Source organism: Biomphalaria glabrata, chromosome 5 (genome assembly GCF_947242115.1).
Source record: "Biomphalaria glabrata chromosome 5, xgBioGlab47.1, whole genome shotgun sequence".
In the NCBI taxonomy this organism is placed as follows: Eukaryota; Metazoa; Mollusca; class Gastropoda; family Planorbidae; genus Biomphalaria; species Biomphalaria glabrata.
In genome coordinates, this window is record NC_074715.1 from 16220813 (window position 1) to 16241538 (window position 20726).

Here is a 20726-nt window from a genome sequence, read left to right on the forward strand (position 1 = left end):
TCTGTGCCTATCAGCTTCTGTCATTCAGCTTCTTCAAGAGCCAAGTCTCAATTCTATTGGATTGAAAATCGAAGACTGGCTTTTTTTTTCTTTAGTCGTAGAGTTTAAGTACAGCAACAAGCAATCTAAATGGGAGGAATGGGTCACATCCTATGATAAGGAACGGGACGACTGCGCGTTATAGAGACTCTTTAAAAGTGGATCATAGAAGTTCTGTCTAATAATACAGAGGATCCTTGTAATCGTAAATATACCCCGAGCATTGCTATAGAAGTCTTATAAGATATTATATAGACTTGATAAGGGCACAAAGATATGGGGCCCTTTATAAATCAAACTCTTGCACTGGCTATGGGTATGTTGTTTAAAACACCAGGCAATTTTTCCATTTCCCTTGCTTTAAAATGGAAACTTTTGGAGCCATTTTGGGCTGGAGGCCCTAAGTTATATATTGTGTTGCTAATGTGTAAATCCAAAACTCCCAGTGTAAATATATAATTATCCTTGCTGATTTTGTAGAGGTTATGTTTCATGATATTGGAGTCCTATGAGACTACAAGATCCGTTTGCACAGCTGTAAAGGTTTAAGTGTAAAGTAAAATTGTAGAACTGACCTGGAACTGTTGACCATTAGTTGACCATTAGTGTGTCTGTCGATGGCTTTTATGTTTATCCCGATTTTAAATTGAATCATTTAAAAATCAGAGTTAATACAACCAAAATATATCTAGATACTCTCTCTCTCTCTCTCTCTCTCTCTCTCTCTCTCTCTCACTCAATCACTCACACACTCACACCATTAGCACAAGGATTACGGGCACGACATGGCCTTAATTGTGCCGATGTGCCTAAACCCAAACTCACCATTTGCACAAAAAACAATCACACACAAAAAATCTGAGCCTCTTTAACATATCTAATTGTTTCAGTCCGCGTGAGGCTCCATAAACCACAGAGGTCGCTAAGTAGCCACAAGGATCTAACCGGCCGCCTAGTCAACGCATTGATGACTTGACTGTAAACCAGTACCTACGAACAATATATTTACATTCGTTTACTCCAGGATAACACTTTCCAGAACTTGAGCTGAAACTCTTGATTTAAAGCCACGAATGTTAGATTCCGAATGAAACATTCTTGGCATGCTTCTGGATAGAAAGAAAGAGTGATGGAGTGTGAAACAGAGAGAAAGAAACGAGTGAAAGAAAAGAGTGAAAGAAAAGAGTGAAAGAAAAGAGTGAAAGAAAAGAGTGAAAGAAAAGAGAGAAAGAAAAGAGAGAAAGAAAAGAGTGAAAGAAAAGAGTGAAAGAAAAGAGTGAAAGAAAAGAGTGAAAGAAAAGAGTGAAAGAACGAAACAAAGTGGGAGATTGTAATAGAATGAAATCTGCGCCAAAAAAATATTTCAAATATGATAAAGCTGAAATGTGACAATTTAGTAACTTTGCATTAGATTGAATTAATTCCCTTCACCTCCGAGGCCCACGTTTGCATTCCAAACAAAAGACTAAAAACAAAAACATATTTAAAAAAAAAAGCTTTTATTAAGTGTAATTGTATAAATTAGTTTGTGTCAGTCATGTCATTAAATTTACAATAGATCTAGACTAACAATAATAAATCTGTGTGATCAGATATATTTTAAGCGGCCCCCGAAAGGAGAAAAGATGCTATTAGTTTTGTGTGGAAGGTCTGTCCGTCCGTCCCGTTTAGATCTCGTAAACTAGCAAAGATAGTGAAAATCTTTCCTGAAGGCTGAAAATCTAATTTTTTAAATCACTTATGCAAGCAGATTTTCATAAAAATACACCACTTTTGCAACTATTCACTATTAATAGTGACAATCTCCGAAATCTCTTTAGTAGGGGAGATGGCTATATACTATTACCACATTTGTAAAACATTTATGCATTTGGTTTTAGATTTTTTGTCAACATTTTTTTTACATTTGTATTGCTATGTTACGTAAGTTCTGTCATACTAACTATACATTTAAACACAAAAAGTGTTTACTTTTTTTTAAAAGAGAAAACATCTATTTAGTATGCATATAAGTTGGACATAATTTAAAACAATTAATAATTTGTTTATCACGTGAACTGCATCGGAAATATAGATGGGAGCACATCATCCTACTACCGCATAGATTAGATATTCATTATAAGACATCAGTTAGGCCAGGTTCACATCTAACTTTACATTCACTTTCACCTATCCTTTGGTCTCCTGAACCGATGGGCACCACACATGATCTGTCAACCTTCTTTCTCCATTCTTCTTTGTCATTTGTCTTTGATAGAATTTCATTCTGATGTTCTTTCTGAAAATATTGAAACCTGCTTTTTTACCTGCCTGGGTGGACCACTTCGGGGGACCGATTTTGAGTTTGTGTTTCACACAAATTGTCCTTGTAACCTTGTTACTACTTGTTTTTGTTAAGCGCAATTTTATGCTTTCAGCTTTCTCAATGCGCTATGATCCTATCACCTGTCTGGACCAGTTGAAAGGGGGAGGGGGAGAAAGATTGGGTTTCTAGGTGATCGTTTTTAAATGCATTTATTACAAAAACAAACGAATGCCAACTCCAGGGCTAAAGCCTCCCCACACACCTCAAGCTGACATACTAACCACTACATCAGGAAGTGCTTTTAGAAATAGAAGGTTTTAAAGTTATGTATTCTTAGTTTGAAACTCTCTCTACAAAGTATGAAGAGTATTATTTTAATTTTTAACATTTTTTCAGTACAGCTCCCTTCACTTGTTTGAGATACCAAACAAAATATTCAACTACCAAGCATTCATTAAATAATTGGTTCATTTATATTAATTGATTCTTGTTTTGTCAGGTTATAGAAATAATTTTGCAAAAGTTTCAGCTTGATCGGAGATTGGGTGTGGGAGAAATAACGTGTACAAACTTTTTACCAGACAGATTGAGTTCATATAAACTTTGTAAAAAAAAATAATACAGTTAATAACAATTTTTTTCGAGGTCAATCTACAGACGGTCAGTTTGCAACCTTTCTTTGACTAATCTTTTTTTTTTTTCATAAAAATTACGCAGTCACAATATCGACACCCCCCCCCCGCCTCCCCAGATGTGAGTGCCGAGTTACCATCTCCCTCGGGGGCGCTCTAGCAAGTCCATAAAAAGGAAAATGTTCTTTAAACTCTGAGTGTGTTACGTCTGACAGTGTGGTCTCATCTGTAGTAGAAAAGTGTCTCTTTATTGATTCTGTCCCTTGACTTGGTTTAGTCCCCTTGACTGTATCCAGTCCCCACTGACTCCAGTCATCTGACCTGATACAAAATTTATGAAATCCCAGCTGCATTGTTCATAATCTTTGTTGTTTTTTTTTCTATTCTGATTTCAGTGTCATGGCTCTGAAAGAAGATCGCTTGGCAAAACAAAGTTATCCTCTACTTCTATATAGAACAGTATAACATGGTCCTAATCCTTTCTCTACTCGGAGAACTTTGATCACATCGGCAAACATTGAACTTAAAGAAGTGTGCATTGAAGTCCTACTCGCAGCAAGAAGTTTTACATCTCACCAGAGCCAAACATTCGCCTCAAAGAGTATTTGTAAGAAGACATGTTGTCTTAAGTCATGCAAGACCATGACACACGTCTTAACGTCTTACAAGCTCATCGCAACAAGCCAACATAACTTACCTCTGCCTGGATCATCCCTCTTTTTGTTATTGGTTAGTCCTATAATATTTTTGAACACCATTTGTTAATGATTTTATTTTTTCATTTCTCCACCTGTAGAGAGGATAAGCTTTATAGTGTTTTTATCTTCCAAACTGCAGAACGCAATCTTGGTTTTAGAGGATATAAATAAATGTGATATATTTCTCATTCTTACGGATATAGATAAAACATTACATACATCTGTTTTGTTAACTCTGATTTGACTTTGTCTGTGATAGAAACTGTGGATGCAACAGTTCCGATATCCACTCATTTGATAGTCAATATTTTAGTTCCGTGACATTTTCTAGACATTATCTGTGATATATTTGATTCAAAAACACGTTTATGTACATTTCTTTACTTGATTTTTATCTAGATTCTGCTTTGACAAATAATAAATTATAAAGTTTCAATACTTTTAAAATACACAAAGAGTTATGTCTGCTAGAGGAACTAGTTAGATAATATTAGCACACAAATCTGATTGACGGATTGGTTGCTCAATCAAACAGAGAAGAATGCCTCAAGGCAAAGAGCTTCACTGGGACATAACTCTTGTACTCTCTGGAATTCACCATTTGTAGCCAGCTACCACGTCCAGTAATGAAATTACCTCACAGTAAAGGCTTTTCAACATCACCTTAAGAGTTCAACTCTTGACCATTCTTCGACCCCATGGCTCCACGAATCATGACCCAACCAAAAGTGGCGTACTACAACTCATGACCCAAATCTCAACCTAACGGGTTATTCAGACTTTAAGCAGGTCATAATAACTCTATCAAGCATTAGCCTCTTAACAAAAATCGATATTCAATTCACACACAATCTTTTATCCGATGTTTATGCTGGCTCGTGAATTAAACATTTTTCTGTGGATATAGTGGATTGGATACATCACGGATATATAAATAAAAAAAAATCATGATAACAAAATGATATTCTTTGGTATACATTTTTGAAAGTCTTGAAAGGGAGAATTTCCGTTGAGCTCTCCATTAAGAAATAATGTATTCCAGAACAGTTAGTGAAGTCTTTGCAGGTCGCACGAACAATGGCTTTGTTTTCGTGGAAATCGAGGTTCTAGCAACTTTTTAGAGTGTATCCCTCTTTAGACACCATCATCCCGACCAATGCCTGAAGAAGCCAACTTGGCCACCACCAATAGGCCCTCGTGGATGACGCAAAACTTCATGACAGCGTTTGCCAGGTCATGCGAGTATCGGCGACCATGCTGGGGCAACTAGCCCTGTCCTTCCTTTTGGCCTGTCTCATTCCGAGCGTTCTATGTCCACCTCCTGCCTACCAGCACGCCCTTCCGGACTCCACCGACCACGCGGTCCAGCCAGAGGTCCGCCTGGACGTCATCGAACCGGAGAAGTTATCCAGCCCGTACACCAGCAAGGCGTCGCCTCGGCAGCCCCCGCCCTCACCGGCCAAACCAACGATCAACATCACCGCTATATTCGAAGAGGAAGACATGGATGATTTTGTCCCGGAGTTTGAGAGGGCTCTCAGGGACATCGTCGGGCACAACAACTCCCTCTTCAGCTGGAGCGGCAAAGCCTTGGTGGCGTACCGCGACGTGAAGAAGATGGTGTCGATGCTCTGCGCACACTTTCAAGGGGACAGAAGCCACGTCCGGCTGATCATCGTCTTTGGTCGAAATGCGACCATCCAGACCATTAACATCGTGTCTGAGGCGCTGGGGATTCCTGTGTTGGGATACGTCATTCAAAGAGGTGATGGCTACATGCAGGTAAATAGACACGTTTTGTTTCTTAGGTAAATCTACACGTTTGGTAAACTAACGACTAGGTGTCACTAGCGGATCCAGAACTTTGGAAACGGGGGGGGGGGCGATTTTTGTTTCCAAACCCTAACCATAACTACTCGTACAGCATAGGCCTATATATATATATATATACAGAAAATACAAACTAAAAAAAAAAAAAAAAGTAGTATTTCTCCCCGAAGCCAAAAACGTTTTCTTGCATTCTCACTGCAGTAACACATTCTCCTGACATCTACACTTCATTATTCATCCTATTCAAAAAGGAACTTTTGAAAATTTTTACTTGAAAATATTCTATTATGAATTTGCAGGCCCTTACTACATTGCAAATACAACCGATTTGTTCCTTGAAAATTTAAGATACCCCACATATTTAGATTAAGGCATTGAGGATCACCGCCGATAAAAAAAATTATTCAAAAATAAATGTTTATGAAAGCTTATTTGTAAGTGATACATTTTGTTCAATAGACATGTTTGTAACTTTGTTTTGTTACAGAACTATAATTCGAAGCTTTAAACAAAAAATTTTGGAAGTGGGATGAGAAATTAAGTGGACCAATTAGATTCTACTCTAATTTTTTTTTATATTTTTAGTATTCAAGCATATTTTGAGTTATATTTCCAAATTTAATTTATACAGTAGAAAAATATCAGTATGAGTAGAGGTTGGAAAAAGGTGACTAGGATAATAATATTTGGGTTCAGAACTCATCTCAATTGTTACTCTTATACTAAAAATTTTGTATGAATTCTAAATTTTCCAAAAAAAAAAGTCTTTTTTAAAATTATTATGTAAATCATTTGCAATTACATAAACTCTGTCGCCATATTTGACTATTCTGTTTTAAAACGTCATGATTTCATCTGGAAAGGGGAGTGGGCGGTAGAGTGAGAACGTTACTCCTCGCTCCTTTTTATAATTTCTGCTAATGATTGCATTTGGCATTCAAGAATAGGGGGTGGGGGCGACTCGATATAAGAATTTAATTTATAGCATATATAAATTATATTAGTGACAGTTTTTTATATATGTATTCTAATTTCTTATCTAAAATACAACAAGAAAAAAAGTATTGGTTTGTCCAAGGGGCGAAAGGCGATTGCATGTATCGCCCCTCCCACTTCGTACAACCCTTTTTCATTTAAATTTACTAATGATGAAATTTGAGATAAGAGTATGGTGCGACATAATATAGAAATGGGTTCAAATATCAATATGTAGCTTATCTATACTATAAAGTAGAATGTGAGGTGTATGTATGTTACTTATAGACATCAAAACCGCTTGACCAATCTTGATAAAACTTGGCAGGAATGTTTCTTGGGTACCAACTTAGACCGTAGTGTATGTATTGTAGCCCTAAAACAAACTTAAGACCCTAAAAAAATTAATTCGTTTAATTGTTTACTTTATAATGCCATCCCTAGATCTAAAACTCTAATTCAACTCTAAGATGATAAAACTTCTCTTCGCACAGATAGTTTTATACTTTAACGCATGAACATACTAAGTATAGTCCATTCATTTCATATTTTGATCAAATAAACATTCAAATTTGGTTTTCTAAAGCATTTTTAAGAGACTACATTCGTTTACGAAAGCTGCGAAGCCGAGTTGAGATAGGCCTAGATCTATATTCATTCATGAATCGCATACTAAAAATTATTTCGTTTAATTGTTCTTTTTATAATCCCATTCATATAACAAAGCTATCGCTCTTTTCGTTTTTAATAGATAAGAATGTATCGGCTTCGGATAAACCCATTTTCGCAAACCTAATTTTATTTTCGTAGCGAAAGAGAAAAAACTTGAAAGGATCATTAACTAAGTTTATAATACATCTAAATCCAATCCACTAGATTAGTAAACACAAACTTAGACCCGCAGGCAGCGGGTAATGTCAGTCTAGTATTATATAGATATTCAACTAATTTTCTTCACAAACTATGATTTCTCCATAAAAATAGGACCCCCCCCACACACACACTCACAGGGCTAGAGTGGGGAGGGCAGTAGAAGCAATCACCCCCCCTTCACCTCACCGAATCGGCCAATATACTAGATTTTGATTTCCCCATAAAAATAGGACCGCCACCCCCCCCCCCCCCCACCAAAAGGGTTTAGATGGGAAGGATATTACATGTATTCGCCCCCCCCCCCCAATCGGCTAACAGGGAACGACTTAATATTAAGATCGTTTAAAATATAAATAACACGTTTCAATCATATCGATCTAATTGATTCTGTTAATTCTGTTGATTTCTACAAATAAATTGGACCGCCCTCCCACTCGAAATTTTATGGTGTGGGGGGGGGGCGGGATTGATGCCATTGCCACCTCCCTACCCCATCAAATCGGCCAACATACAAGAGGGGGGGGGCGAAATAACCTACAAATTCTAAAAATTGGTTGAAATATAAATAATTAGTATATATTATTAACATAACTAATAATATAAAATTCGTCCGGGGGGGGGGGGTCTGCCAAGCGGAGGGGGGGGGGGGGGGGAGGGCGTCCCTATCTACCCTGGATCCGCCAGTGCTAGGTGTACGAAGTGTTGTCACAATAATTTGGTTTTAAGTGAAAATAGAACTAATACATAAAACACTAAACCATAACTTACAAAGTAGAAAAAAAAACTAATGAAATACTCAGAAAGACACAAAGATAGAGACACTGTTCTTATTCCTTATGCTAGAACACATTCGTACAAATGCTCCGTCTTCCCTAGTACCGTTAGAGAAAGGAATGTGTCTATGTCTATTCTTTCATTCTCTGTTGATTGTGCACTGTATCATTGTTCTTGTCTCTCTATTTTTCTCTCTCTCTCCCTCTGTCTATTTTTGTAATTCGCTTTTGATGTTTCTCTGATCTATTTCTCTTTCTCTCTCTCTCACTCACTCTCTCTCTCACTCAATCTCACTCTCTCTTTCTTACTTTCGTCCTTTCTATTACCTTGTCCTATCCTCATTCTCTCCTTTTGTCTCCCGCCTCTATTGCGTCACTAAATCTAATAGAATTTCTTAGAAAGTATTTGTCTTATTTTTAACATGGAACATATTCATATAAGGAGCATACACGTTCGTTTTCAATTCATCATAATTCATGGAATGTAGATCAGGTTAACTTCGGAAACAAAACTAAAACGTTGGATGAACTTCTAGAAATGTGAACAATTCAAATTGTTCACTTTCATGGCTGAAACGAGAAACCGGAACGAAGAATTTCTGTAGCATTTAAGTCAAAAATATTTTTATTATATTCTGATACATAAATATTTGATTAAAAAATTGAGTTGACAAAACGTTTTGACAATGTATTTCATTAGCTCTTTTTGTGTGTGTGTTAACTCTTCACGTTTAAATATATTTAATTGACGTACGTAGAGCAGTTTTAATGCTATATAATCGTAACATTGTTTCATTTACATATTCATTTTTTTTTTCAAATTATAAAAGAAAATATACTAGGTTAGATAAGCCCGTCAAGGGCAGCTAACAACGACGTTACCTGTGTTGTAGTGGTGTTTACCAATCAAACGCCCGACTACACCCATTGACCCTGGATTTAATTATGATATGACAACATTGATTCCTAAATACTAACCCGAATAATGAACCTGCTTGAGCCTGTTTCATGCATGTTAAAAAAAAAGGTGTTTAAAATGCGAGTATGATTTATGTATCTCTATTCGTTAAAAAGTTTTCTGTTTAAATAGCTGCTGGTCAACAACAAGAACAAATTGGACAGTAAAGTAACAGATATAACAAAAAAGTAACAGATATAAAAAAGTAACAGATATAACAAAAAGGTCGCTTTAATAATACTCGGATTGTTTGATTACAATTTTGTTGTCTGTTCTAAGGCTTGTCAAGAGATGCTCTTTGTTTGTTTGTTTTGTTTGTTTGTGTGACGGGTAAAAAAGGGGGGGGGCGCTAACATAAGAACAAATTAGTTACACAAAAAATGTCAAATATCAAATCCTAAGACATAAAAGATTTAAAGAATTAAATACAGAAGGTTTATACTCCTGTCTTCCGAAATGACTCGAATAAAGAATCAATAATCTCCGGTAATGTCCTTAATAAGAAAAATAACAAAGGAAGGCCTAGGAAGACATGGATGCTAATTGTTTAAAAACAAAACTGAAACTGACATGATTCATTGTTAAAAGATAATCAATACAAGTCATTACAAAATTACGTAGGGAGAAAGAAAAATAAGAGAAAGTAATAAGAGAGAGAAGAAACAGAGAAAGAGAAAGAACTACATTGAGAGGGAGGATGAAAGAAAAAGAGATTAAAAAGAAGGGAAAGATAAAACAGAGTAAAGAGTGAGAGTGACTGAGAGGGTCGTGATTATCTGAGGCACACAAAAGCATCAAAAGTGGGGGAGGCCCAATGCACATCTTAGCCTAGATCTCCACATTTTTAGAAATATATTTTATAACTTAATACCCCACATCTCTGAGATGCCCTAACCGCTCGCTCAACGTGCTAACAGATCAACTCACAAATTTGCCGCACAGCAAACATTCGAACAGACTGACGTGAAAACATTTTCTCTAATCTTTCTATCATCCCATGAGCACGTAATGGAGGAATGACTTTTAATTAAAGACAATACTACCCCCCCCAGCGTTTTTTTTTCCTGCGGGTCAATACGTGTTAGAACCCGACCATACCTTTGATCAACCGAGACCTACAGACAACGTTTTCATGCCGAACAACTATTCGCACTCTCGCCTTTTTCAGCGAACCAGTGAATTTGCAAAAAAAAAACGAATAAAAAAATCCATAAATCACGAACCTATTTCTATCTTTCATCTGGGATGGGAAAACAACTTTCGACCAATTAACGAATCACAGCACATAGGCTAAACTTGCGAGTGCGATGACACCAGCAAATAAATAATTCAAAGTTCCCGAAATATGTTGGTGTAGCAAAAGTGGTTTGTGCTTCTACAAGAGAGGAGAATTCAATGCTTCCATAAAAGAAGAGCTCTTTTTTGTGGGGAATACACAAATCTTGGTGTATCCGGTGTCTAAAATACTAGTGTATTTATAAGTAAGAATTTTCCTATTAGACCTTGCGGCGGTCTATAGGGCAGATGATATAAAGGCCATCTGTTTCTGTGGCCCATGGTTAACGAGGGTGTCATGTGGCCAGCACATCGATCAAGCGCCTTTCCTTTGCCCCAACTAATGTCAGGTACCCATTAGAACTGAATGGACGGAGAAGCGCCCTAAAGATCCTGAAAAAAAAAAAAATCCCAGTCTTCACCAGGATCCGAACCTGTGACTTTCTTGTTTCGGAAGCCAAGTGCTTTAAAACTCAGCCCCCGCGACTCCATTGTATTTACAGGCTACACTCTATTTAACATTTTTTTTTGGTAATTTTCCTGCTCTCTGTATAATTCCAGTTCCAACATTTCCCAGACGTAGTAGACAATAGTCTTCTCTTATTCTGTAGCCGACAGTGATCGTTCAATAAATTCCTTACAATGTTTAGTTTGTTTTGTTTAAATATCTTTCCCGAGCTTCTTCTTTTCATTTTACATACGATTTTCTTTAGTCTCCATGATAATGCCACCACATTTCTCCATATCTCTTTATCTTGTTTTTCTCTGTGGCTTTATTTTATTGTAGACTGGATCTTTAAAAAATCACGATGAATAGAAAGAGCAGATTACTCTGGTTGGCTGAAGTATGAATATCCCTAATAAGAAACAAGACTTTCTCATGCCAATGTAATTAAACAAAAGTTAATTGTTTTCTATGACAGAAGAGTTCCGTGCTTGTAACACAAAAGTTCCGTAATTCTATACCAGAAGAATTTACTATTTCTATGATAGAAGAGGCTCGCAATTCTATGACAGAAGAGTTCCGTGCTTCTGTATGATAGGGATAAGAAGTTCCAGGTGTTTTAAAGACCAGGGCTACTGCGTGGACACTAGCAACACTCAGCGTATTGGTGTTGGAGTGAAAAGATCTGGAATAGCTCATGCGTGTAACACTAAAATATCCATTAGGTTGGAAATCTCTTGAAAGGAAAAGAAAGCACATCATATTATAATGAACCAGCATCCCCCCCCCACACCACCACCACTTTCCCTTTTTCTTACTACCTTAAAGGGAAGCTAACCCCATCCTTCTCCCCCCCCTTTTTTTTTGGTCTGTTTTCTAGTTTCTACTAGAGTTTAACTTTAAGGAAGCAATATAGTCTAATGATGAGAATCTTATGGTTTAACTTTATAACAAACTCGGATTCGTTGGCATCTCATCATGACTAGGCTTACCATTGACGAAGTCATCTCATCATAACTAGGCTTACCATAGAGGTATTCATCTCATCATAACTAGGCTTACCATAGACGAAGTCATCTCATCATAACTAGGCTTACCATAGAGGAAGTCATCTCATCATAACTAGGCTTACCATAGACGAAGTCATCTCATCATAACTAGGCCTACCATAGAGGAAGTCATCTCATCATAACTAGGCTTACCATAGACGAAGTCATCTCATCATAACTAGGCCTACCATAGAGGAAGTCATCTCATCATGACTTGGCCTACCATAGACGAAGTCATCTCATCATAACTAGGCTTACCATAGACGAAGTCATCTCATCATAACTAGGCTTACCATAGACGAAGTCATCTCATCATAACTAGGCCTACCATAGACGAAGTCATCTCATCATAACTAGGCTTACCATAGACGAAGTCATCTCATCGTGACTAGGCCTACCATAGACGAAGTCATCTCATCATAACTAGGCTTACCATAGACGAAGTCATCTCATCATAACTAGGCTTACCATAGACGAAGTCATCTCATCATAACTAGGCTTACCATAGACGAAGTCATCTCATCGTGACTAGGCCTACCATAGACGAAGTCATCTCATCGTGACTAGGCCTACCATAGACGAAGTCATCTCATCGTGACTAGGCCTACAATAGACGAAGTCATCTCATCATAACTAGGCTTACCATAGAGGAAGTCATCTCATCATGACTAGGCCTACCATAGAGGAAGTCATCTCATCATAACTAGGCTTACCATAGACGAAGTCATCTCATCGTGACTAGGCCTACCATAGAGGAAGTCATCTCATCATAACTAGGCTTACCATAGACGAAGTCATCTCATCGTGACTAGGCTTACCATATAGGAAGTCATCTCATCATAACTAGGCTTACCATAGACGAAGTCATCTCATCGTGACTAGGCCTACCATAGAGGAAGTCATCTCATCATAACTAGGCCTACCATAGACAACTCTATATCATCATGACTAGGCCTACCATAGACAACTCTATATCATCATGACTAGGCCTACCATAGACAACTCTATATCATCATGACTAGGCCTACCATAGACAACTCTATATCATCATGACTAGGCCTACCATAGACAACTCTATATCATCATGACTAGGCCTACCATAGACAACTCTATATCATCATGACTAGGCCTACCATAGACGAAGTCATCTCATCGTGACTAGGCCTACCATAGACACTCTATATCATCATGACTAGGCCTACCATAGACAACTCTCTATTCAGTCAGATTAAAAGAAAAAAGAAGAGTTCACATTAAAGTTTTTCCATTTCATTTTCCTAACCTCCTGCTCCAACCCTCCTCCCCCCCCCCCACACAAAAAAGATTGCACGCCTTTAATGTTCCACTCATTGCCTTGTGCAATGCATACTGTAAAACGAATGTTTTAGTCCATTCAGTGATCAGCAGATTGATATGAATGCCAGACGCTATTGACTCACTACTTTACTGTGATCGCTTTTTAAATGCATTTGTTTAAAAACAAAGTTGAACGATCTGAATTCGAACTCGAGGGTCCAAGTCTCCTTCAAGCCAACATACTCGCCACTGTGCCTGGGAAGTGTCTATTAAAACAATAGGTTTTAAAGCTATCTATTGCTTAGAGAAGTGTTTCCCAAACAGTGTTCCTCAGAACCCTAGTGTTCCGCGAGGCCTGAATAGGTGTTCCGCGAGGCCTGAATAGGTGTTCCGCGAGGCCTGAATAGGTGTTCCGCGAGGCCTGAATAGGTGTTCCGCGAGGCCTGAATAGGTGTTCCGCGAGGCCTGAATAGGTGTTCCACTAATTACTGGAATAATTAACTACTAGGCCACCACGTGATTTAATTTCTTTAAAAAAAACACAATTTGTTCCGCTAAATACTCAGAATGTGCGAAGTGTTCCGCTAAATACTCAGAATGTGAGAAGTGTTCCGCTAAATACTCAGAATGTGCGAAGTGTTCCGCTAAATACTCAGAATGTGCGAATTGTTCCGCTAAATACTCAGAATGTGCAAATTGTTCCGCTAAATACTCAGAATGTGCAAATTGTTCCGCTAAATACTCCGAATGTGTGAAGTGTTCCGTTAAGGGAAAAGTTTGGGAAACATTGTTCTAGAGAAAAGAACAATCGCTTTGGGTTACGACTTAACGGCGTGCACAGGTCTGAATGAGGCCTGAGGTCTTCCTATTTCCACTATGGCTACTTTTCTTCCCTATGGCTGCAATGGAAATTATTCATAAGAAAAAGGAAACGAAGAGAAAAACGTACAATTGGCAGCTTTACCGGACAACTTTAGTTGGTGGGCTATCCCATTGACTTGAGAGAAACATACAATTGGCAGCTTTACCGGACAACTTTAGTTGGTGGGCTATCCCATTGACTTGAGAGAAACGTACAATTGGCAGCTTTACCGGACAACTTTAGTTGGTGGGCTATCCCATTGACTTGAGAAAAACGTACAATTGGCAGCTTTACCGGACAACTTTAGTTGGTGGGCTATCCCATTGACTTGAGAGAAACATACAATTGGCAGCTTTACAGGACAACTTTAGTTGGTGGGCTATCCCATTAACTTGAGAGAAACGTACATTTGGCAGCTTTACCGCCTTCGGGACAACTTTAGTTGGTGGGCCATCCCATTAACTTGCGAGAAACCATCAGATATTTATAGACCAATACGGTGCGGGACAAGGCCAGTGGAAGTTGGGGGGTTTGAATAATTTCTACGTGAGATCCACGACTGACGGTTGCAGGTAAGCGTGGAGTCACGCTAGGTGAATCATGCCGTGGGCGTCCCAGGCCTCGCTTCATTGATTTTGAGTCTGTTGGCTCTGTCATCTATCTGTTTGATGATTGCATTAGACTTACGGTTCTCATACTTTGGCACTGGACCAGTTACGAGGAATGAAATCAGTATCTTATATCGTATAAATTACAGACTTTTCTTCAAAGAGAAAATAACTATGTCCCACACTGATGACGTGACAAAAAAGTACAATGCTGCCAGAAATACTTGGTTCAAAAGTCTCCTCAAGGGCCCTCTAGGGATGAAAGATTGAGAAACACTGTAGCAGACCTTGCATTGTTAAGTTTTCTTTGGTTCGATTCACGGTTAACATTTGAATGTATTTCCAGGTAAAAAAAAAAAACGAGAACAACTGTTTTGTCAATTTTTTTAAGCTCGATAAAACAAAAGTAGAGCAGACCTTTGAAGAGTGCAGGGCGCTACATCAGAATTAGATTGAAAGTGATATGGAGCTTTAGAGGAATAGAACTGGAGTTAAAGGGGGTCTGTAAATGTACACAGAGAAACACTGAGAAACTATGCATACTTCCTCGCTCTATGAACGGTAGCCTAAAGGACGATTTTTGCCAATTAGTCATGTTTAAAAGTTTGTATGAAATTTCCAAGCAATCCAGGCAGCATAGGCATAAGGATGGATCCCAGGTGGGGCTTGAGCTTCCAGCCACACATGAAAGGAGGAATTCATGCAGGGGCTCGGAAGAACGTGCAACATGCCAAGACGGGTGTGAAGAAATGATCACTTAGTCGACGGGGGCCTCCTGACAGAGAGATCGGTGAAGAGCCAATTTCTCATCCTGGCCACGAGATAAAAGCCTTTCTCGGGTCACATGTTCATAAAAGAGGCGTGCTTGCATCGAACCATTTGGACATCTGAACCAGGCAATCCAAAAAGTTTCTTCTGTTTGTTAGGCGAAGTCTGGGCCTGTGTTATGACATTCTCGTTTGTTAGGCGAAGTCTGGGCCTGTGTTATGACATTCTCGTTTGTTAGGCAAAGTCTGGGCCTGTGTTATGACATTCTCGTTTGTTAGGCAAAGTCTGGGCCTGTGTTATGACATTCTCGTTTGTTAGGCAAAGTCTGGGCCTGTGTTATGACATTCTCGTTTGTTAGGCAAAGTCTGGGCCTGTGTTATGACATTCTCGTTTGTTAGGCAAAGTCTGGGCCTGTGTTATGACATTCTCGTTTGTTAGGCAAAGTCTGGGCCTGTGTTATGACATTCTCGTTTGTTAGGCAAAGTCTGGGCCTGTGTTATGACATTCTCGTTTGTTAGGCAAAGTCTGGGCCTGTGTTATGACATTCTCGTTTGTTAGGCGAAGTCTGGGCCTGTGTTATGACATTCTCGTTTGTTAGGCAAAGTCTGGGCCTGTGTTATGACATTCTCGTTTGTTAGGCAAAGTCTGGGCCTGTGTTATGACATTCTCGTTTGTTAGGCAAAGTCTGGGCCTGTGTTATGACATTCTCGTTTGTTAGGCAAAGTCTGGGCCTGTGTTATGACATTCTCGTTAGTTTTAAACTCAACAGCTATTGCCTTTGCGTTTACCCAGAAAGACTTGAATTGCTTTCCTTCAGCCTCAGCCTCTTGCACCCAATTCTTGCAAACTAACTAGAGGGACACAAATAATGGCAATGTTAAGTTTAACAAGACGAAGCTTAAATTAATTAGACATTTGCATAAAGGTCAGGTTGACACTTTTATTGTAAATTGACCAGTGCTAGTTAGTTACACACAAGGTACAACAAAGTGTTTAGGCCTCCAGTGATGGGCCTCACAACTTATGTTCTTTCCTCCACACACCAGCTGTTCATTCTGGCCAGTGCTGATGTCCAAGCTAATATATTTAGTTGAGGTCTGGACAATAGGTCCTGTTCCAGGTCTGCTAGACGTTAAGTCGCGTACCTGATCTGATAAAAGACCATTTCATCTGCGAAATGAACATAAGAACTTATCGCCTGTTTTATCCAGCTTGGTGTTCCTTTTCCCAACAAAGTGGACTAACTCTTAGACGACTTAGACTTCAAAAACTTTTGTGTTGTGGGAGTTACCGCGTTGTTGTTTGCAATAACATATAGACGTCGATAACCTCAATAATAATCTATGTGGAATACTTCAATCACGTGATCATGATCGTCACGGTCTACGGATTTATCTTAAATCTATGCACTGTATACCCCGTGATTTTGATGTGAGAGATTTTTGCAATTAATGAAAAAAAAAATTCAGCTCTGGAAGAAAAAAACAACAAATGTCAAAATGTTCCTGCTCTTTATGTGAATTGAATTGAACCATATCATACTTGATTATATTTACATCAGAGGCCGCCTTAGCGGGGCCCTAGGCAAGTGTCCCATCAGGGCCACGAATATTTGTACTATGGGCTGACGGTGACAAACGATTCTGTTTATCGTGGGACCCCTCCCCCTAAGGTGCGGGGCCTCCGTAAGGTGCGGAGATAGGACGGTTGCCACACTCACCCCCTCATAGTCCCTTCTCTGATTGACACTAACCTCAAGCATCTGGCCTTAAGCTGTAGATCACTGGTGCATTCAATTGTGTAGCAACTCAAATTTGTTCTTTTTTTTTTTCACTTTTACTTATGGTTACCAAGGTAACGTAACTTTAAAAAAAAAAAACTTTTAAAAAAGCAACAAATGTCTCTGATATTTCCCCCTACGTCCCTACGCCCCTGTTATCTCTTCTTTGTTCATGGAGTCTTTGGCTTGATCTCTTTCATTCTGATCTTGTTTTTTTCTCCCTTTTGTTCGTGCTTTGTTTTTCAAGTCTCTGATCGATAAGCAAGCGACTCTTTAGCTTGAGTAACTTTGATAGGCCAGTGCACTTAGATTTTATATGAGACAATACGTCCAAGAGAACAGGGCAAGTAGTGGAAAAGCTAAGTTCTATCATAAAAGATAAGATTACATGAAAGATATATTTTAAAAAATTTCCCTCTATGTTCCATAAGACTTTTCTAAACTCTTACCCTAAGCTCCACTGTCTGGGGATCCGCTGCGGGCCCTGTTTCCATCTTCCATTAGCTCCAATTATTTTTGTTTCTCCTACCGCCAAACATTAATTAAAAATAATATTTTGTTATACTATTACTTTATCCCTAAGCCTGTTCCAGCCTCTGTATAATCTTTTAAAGGACAGAATTTATATAGATATGATTTAGAGATTTTCATACATGGCGAAAACCTATAAATAGCAATATTTCTGGTGTATCCGGTGTAGACAATAAAGAAGTGTGCATAAGTTATGTTGTTGTTTTTAAATTGCATAATAATGTCTGTGTACATTTTAGAACTTCTGAATCCTATTGTTTAACCTTTTCTGTTTGTGACTTCATTTAGTTGGCAAGTTGGACATTCAATTGAGCGTCCTTGACATTGTTTAGTTGATCGTGAAAAAAAAAATCTTCAAAAGGAAATGGTTTGAGCTTTAGGAGGTTGTCGAGGACGAGGAAGAAAAGGGACTTTTACATCCTAGGCCGTAGTGCCACTTGGATGGGTGAAAGAGACATTTACATCCTGGGCCGTAGCGCCACTTGGATGGGTCAAAGGGACATTGACATAATGGGCCGTAGCGCCACTTGGATGGGTGAAAGAGACATTTACATCCTGGACCGTAGTGCCACTTGGAGGGGTGAAAGAGACATTTACATCCTGGGCCGTAGTGCCACTTGGAGGGGTGAAAGAGACATTTACATCCTGGGCCGTAGTGCCACTTGGAGGGGTGAAAGAGATATTTACATCCTAGGCCGTAGTGCCACTTGGAGGGGTGAAAGAGACATTTACATCCTGGGCCGTAGCGCCACTTGGATGGGTGAAAGGACATTGACATCCTGGGCCGTAGTGCCACTTGGAGGGGTGAAAGGACATTTACATCCTAGGCCGTAGTGCCACTTGGAGGGGTGAAAGGGACATTGACATAATGGGCCGTAGCGCCACTTGGATGGGTGAAAGAGACATTTACATCCTGGGCCGTAGTGCCACTTGGAGGGGTGAAAGAGACATTTACATCCTGGGCCGTAGTGCCACTTGGAGGGGTGAAAGAGACATTTACATCCTGGGCCGTAGTGCCACTTGGAGGGGTGAAAGAGATATTTACATCCTAGGCCGTAGTGCCACTTGGAGGGGTGAAAGAGACATTTACATCCTGGGCCGTAGCGCCACTTGGATGGGTGAAAGGGACATTGACATCCTGGGCCGTAGTGCCACATGGATGGGTGAAAGGACATTGACATCCTGGGCCGTAGCGCCACTTGGATGGGTGAAAGGACATTGACATCATGGGCCGTAGTGCCACTTGGATGGGTGAAAGGGACATTGACATCCTGGGCCGTAGCGCCACTTGGATGGGTGAAAGGACATTGACATCATGGGCCGTAGTGCCACTTGGATGGGTGAAAGGGAAATTGACATCCTGGGCCGTAGTGCCACTTGGATGGGTGAAAGGGACATTGACATCCTGGGCCGTAGCGCCACTTGGATGGGTGAAAGGACATTGACATCATGGGCCGTAGCGCCACTTGGATGGGTGAAAGGGACATTGACATCCTGGGCCGTAGCGCCACTTGGATGGGTGAAGGGGACATTGACATCCTGGGCCGTAGCGCCACTTGGATGGGTGAAAGAGACATTTACATCCTGGGCCGTAGCGCCACTTGGATGGGTGAAAGGGACATTGACATCCTGGGCCGTAGCGCCACTTGGATGGGTGAAAGGGACATTGACATCCTGGGCCGTAGTGCCACTTGGAGGGGTGAAAGAGATATTTACATCCTAGGCCGTAGTGCCACTTGGAGGGGTGAAAGAGATATTTACATCCTAGGCCGTAGTGCCACTTGGATGGGTGAAAGGGACATTGACATCCTGGGCCGTAGTGCCACTTGGAGGGGTGAAAGAGATATTTACATCCTAGGCCGTAGTGCCACTTGGAGGGGTGAAAGAGACATTTACATCCTGGGCCGTAGCGCCACTTGGATGGGTGAAAGGACATTTACATCATGGGCCGTAGCGCCACTTGGATGGGTGAAAGAGACATTTACAGCCTGGGCCGTAGTGCCACTTGGATGGGTGAAAGGACATTTATATCATGGGCCGTAGTGCCACTTGGATGGGTGAAAGAGACATTTACATCATGGGCCGTAGCGCCACTTGGATGGGTGAAAGAGACATTTACATCCTGGGACGTAGTGCCACTTGGATGGGTGAAAGGACATTTATATCATGGGCCGTAGCGCCACTTGGATGGGTGAAAGGGACATTGACATCATGGGCCGTAGTGCCACTTGGATGGGTGAAAGGACATTTATATCATGGGCCGTAGCGCCACTTGGATGGGTGAAAGGGACATTGACATCATGGGCCATCATGTAGCGCCATTTGGATGGGTGGCCACTTAGGTAATAGTATTTTCCCTAAAGATATACATAAACTGTAACACCTCTAGGAAAATCGTTAGAGCCGTTTTCGAAATCAGTGTCCACCCAGTGTCCGTCCACCCATGAAGAATTTGCGAGAAGAAAGACACAAACAAGACTATTTGTCTTCGGTAGTCGAGGACACTTTGACCTTGGAGTAGAAAGTATTCAACTACGTTATAACTAGAAGTCTAACAAATACTATGAAATCTTCAGAGAATCACATTAACCTGTCTGAGATTACGCTTTGATTAAAAAGACAAATACTAGATGAGTGAAAAAGAAGAGAAAGCGATTTTGAGAAAGCCAGATATATTGGAACGTAAATAACATGACAGAAAATATAAAGTGGAAGCATTGAAGAAATCTTGAAACAGACACTATAGTGAAGGTCACTATATTGAAGGTCACTATATTGAAGGTCACTATATTGAAGGTCATTATATTGAAGGTCACTATATTGAAGGTCACTATATTGAAGATCACTATATTGCCTACTATACTAAAAGAGGAATAGTTTAGATGTTTGATTCTACAATGTTATCCAAAAAAAAAATATGTGGCTTTAAAAATACATATTCCTTGTCACGTACAACGAATAATCCAAAAATCTATAGATATTTTAAAAGATTTGCATTTATTATTAATATTTTACTATAAAAAAAGATC

At 39.6% G+C, this 20726-nt stretch overlaps 1 protein-coding gene across 1 annotated transcript in view; it reads left to right on the plus strand.

The window, feature by feature from the left end:
- The window catches only part of LOC106074122 (glutamate receptor ionotropic, NMDA 3A-like), a 177335-nt gene that overhangs the window by 6690 nt on the left and 149919 nt on the right, over nt 1-20726 (plus strand). The window contains exon 2 of the mRNA XM_056030168.1: nt 3372-5456. Within this exon, the coding sequence (XP_055886143.1) occupies nt 4911-5456 (546 nt within the window). The 5' untranslated portion in view covers nt 3372-4910. The remainder of the gene's footprint in view (nt 1-3371; nt 5457-20726) is intronic.